General features: G+C 58.3%; 1 protein-coding gene across 1 annotated transcript; it reads right to left on the bottom strand.

Moving 5' to 3' along the window:
- Positions 1 to 247: 247 nt before the first annotated feature.
- LOC121878032 (soluble scavenger receptor cysteine-rich domain-containing protein SSC5D-like) lies at positions 248 to 1,444 on the bottom strand. The gene has a single exon (XM_042383990.1). It carries the CDS (start codon positions 1,442 to 1,444, stop codon positions 248 to 250), a length of 1,197 nt encoding a protein of 398 aa, XP_042239924.1.
- Between the last annotated feature and the right edge of the window lie 887 nt (positions 1,445 to 2,331).

Below are 2,331 nucleotides of genomic sequence, written 5' to 3'. Positions count from 1 at the left end.
CTCCCCTTCCCTCCCTCTTCCTCCCTCTTCCTCCCTCTTCCTCCCTCTTCCCCCTCTTCCTCCCTCCTCCTCCCCTCCTCCACCTCTCACCTGTTCATTCGTAATAATACCAGAGACTCATTGGGAATCCCCCTCCCTCCCTCCCTCCCCTCCCTCCCCTCCCCTCCCTCCTCAGAGTACAACGGGGAGGGGAAAGGGAAGGGAGAGGTCTATGTTCCTCTATCGACACAATGTGCAGGTCGACTCCTCACTCCTTGTTGTTCACGGGCCATAGTGTAGGGCCATAGTGTGAGGCCATAGAGTGGGGCCATAGTGTGGGGCCATAGTGTGGGGCCATAGTGTGGGGCCATGGTGTGGGGACCATAGAGTGAGACCTGGTGTGGGACCATAGTGTGGGGCCATAGTGTGAGGCCATGGAGTGGGGCCATAGTGTGGGGACCATAGTGTGGGGCCATAAGTAGAGACCATAGTTTGAGGAGCCATGGTGTGGGGCCATAGTGTGGGGCCTGGTGTGGCCATGAGTAAGGCAATGAGTAGATGTGGGGCCATAGGTAGAGACACAGTGTGGGGAGCCATAGTGTGAGCATGGTGTGGGCAGTGGGGCCATAGTGTGAGACCATGGTGTGGGGCCATAGTGTGAGGGCCATAGTGGGGCCATGGACTGGGGCCATGGTGTGAGACCATGGTGTGGGGACCATGGTGTGGGGCCATAGTGTGGGGCCATAGTGTGGGAGACCATAGTGTGGGGCCATGGTGTGGGGCCATAGAGTGGGAGACCTGGTGTGGGGCATAGTGTGGGGCCATGGTGTGGAGGCATGGTGTGGGGCCATGGTGTGGGGCCATGGTGTGGGGCCATAGTGTGGGCCATGGAGTGAGCAATAGAGTGAAGACCATAGTGTGGGACCATAGTGGGGAGCCATAGTGTGGGGCCATAGTGTGAACCATGGTGTGGGGCCATAGGTAGAGACCCATAGTGTGGGGCCATAGTGTGGGGCCATAGTGTAGGATATAGTGTGGGGCCATAAGTGGGGCCATGGTGTGGGGTCATAGTGTGACAGGTGTAGGGTAATAGTGTGGGGCCATAGTGTGGGGCCATAGAGTGGGGCCATAGTGTGGGGCCATGGTGTGGGGCCATGGTGTTGGGCCATGGTAGAGGAGCCATAGAGTAGGGCCATAGTGTGGGGCCATAGTGTGGGGCCATAGTGTGGGAGCCAATAGTGGGCATAAGTGGGGCCATAGTGGGGCCATAGTGTGAGGGCATAAGTGTGGGGCCATGGTGTAGGAGCCATAGTAGAGACCATGGTGTGGGGCCATAGTGTAGGCCATGGTGTGGGAGCCATGGGTGGGCCATAGTGTAGGAGGCCATGGTGTGGGGCCATGAGTGGGGCCATGGTGCAGGGGCCATAGTGTGAGACCAAAGTGTGGGGCCATAGTGTGAGGCCATAGTGCAGGGCATGGTGAGGGGCCATAGTGTGGGGCATAGAGTAGGGCCATAGTGTGGGGCCATAGAGTAGGGCCATGGTGTGGGGCCATGGTGTGAGACCATAGTGTGGGGCCATAGAGTGGGCCATAGTGCAGGGCCATAGTGTGGGGCCATGGTGTGGGACCATAGTGTGGGGTCATAGTGCAGGGCCATAGGTATGGCAGGAGGCCATAGTGTGGGGCCATGGTGTGGGGCCATGGTATGGGGCCATATTGTGGGAGGCCCATAGTGTGAGGGCCATAGTGTGGGGCCATAGTGTGGGACCATGGTGGGCCATAGTGTGGGGCCATAGTGTGGGAGCCATAGAGTGGGCCATAGTGTGAAACCATAGAGTGGGGCCACAGTGTGGGGCCATAGTGTGGGGCCATAGTGTGAAACCATAGAGTGGGACCATAGAGTGGGGCCATAGGTAGGACCATAGAGTGAGACCATAGTGTGGGGCCATAGTGTGGGACCATAGTGTGAGAGCCATAGTGTGGGAGCCATAGTGTGGGGCCATAGTGTGAAACCATAGAGTAGGACCTGAAGTAGGGCCAGTGCAGAGACCATGGTGTGGGGCCATAGTGCAGGGACCATAGTGTGGGGCCATAGTGCAGGGCCATGGTGTGGGACCATAGTGCAGGGCCATAGTGTGGGGCCATAGTGTGGGAGCCATAAGTGGGACCATAGAGTGGGGCCATAGAGTGGGGCCATAGTGTGGGAGCCATAGAGTGGGACCATAGGTAGGGCCATGAAGTAGGACCATAAGGTAGGTCCATGTGTGGGACAGTGTGGGACCATAGTGTGGGGCCATAGTTAGGAGCCATAGTGCAGGGCCATAGTGTGGGGCCATAGTGTAGAGGCCATAG

The sequence above is a fragment of the Homarus americanus genome, unplaced genomic scaffold (assembly GCF_018991925.1).
Source record: "Homarus americanus isolate GMGI-L3 unplaced genomic scaffold, GMGI_Hamer_2.0 scaffold31820, whole genome shotgun sequence".
Taxonomy (NCBI): Eukaryota; Metazoa; Arthropoda; class Malacostraca; order Decapoda; family Nephropidae; genus Homarus; species Homarus americanus.
This window is presented reverse-complemented; position numbering and strand designations above follow the sequence as displayed.

What these genes read in the sequence shown, in the direction of transcription:
- LOC121878032 (XM_042383990.1), bottom strand. Translation starts at nt 1,444, where the DNA reads ATGGCCTCACACTATGGCCCCACACTTTGGTCTCACACTATGGCCCCT.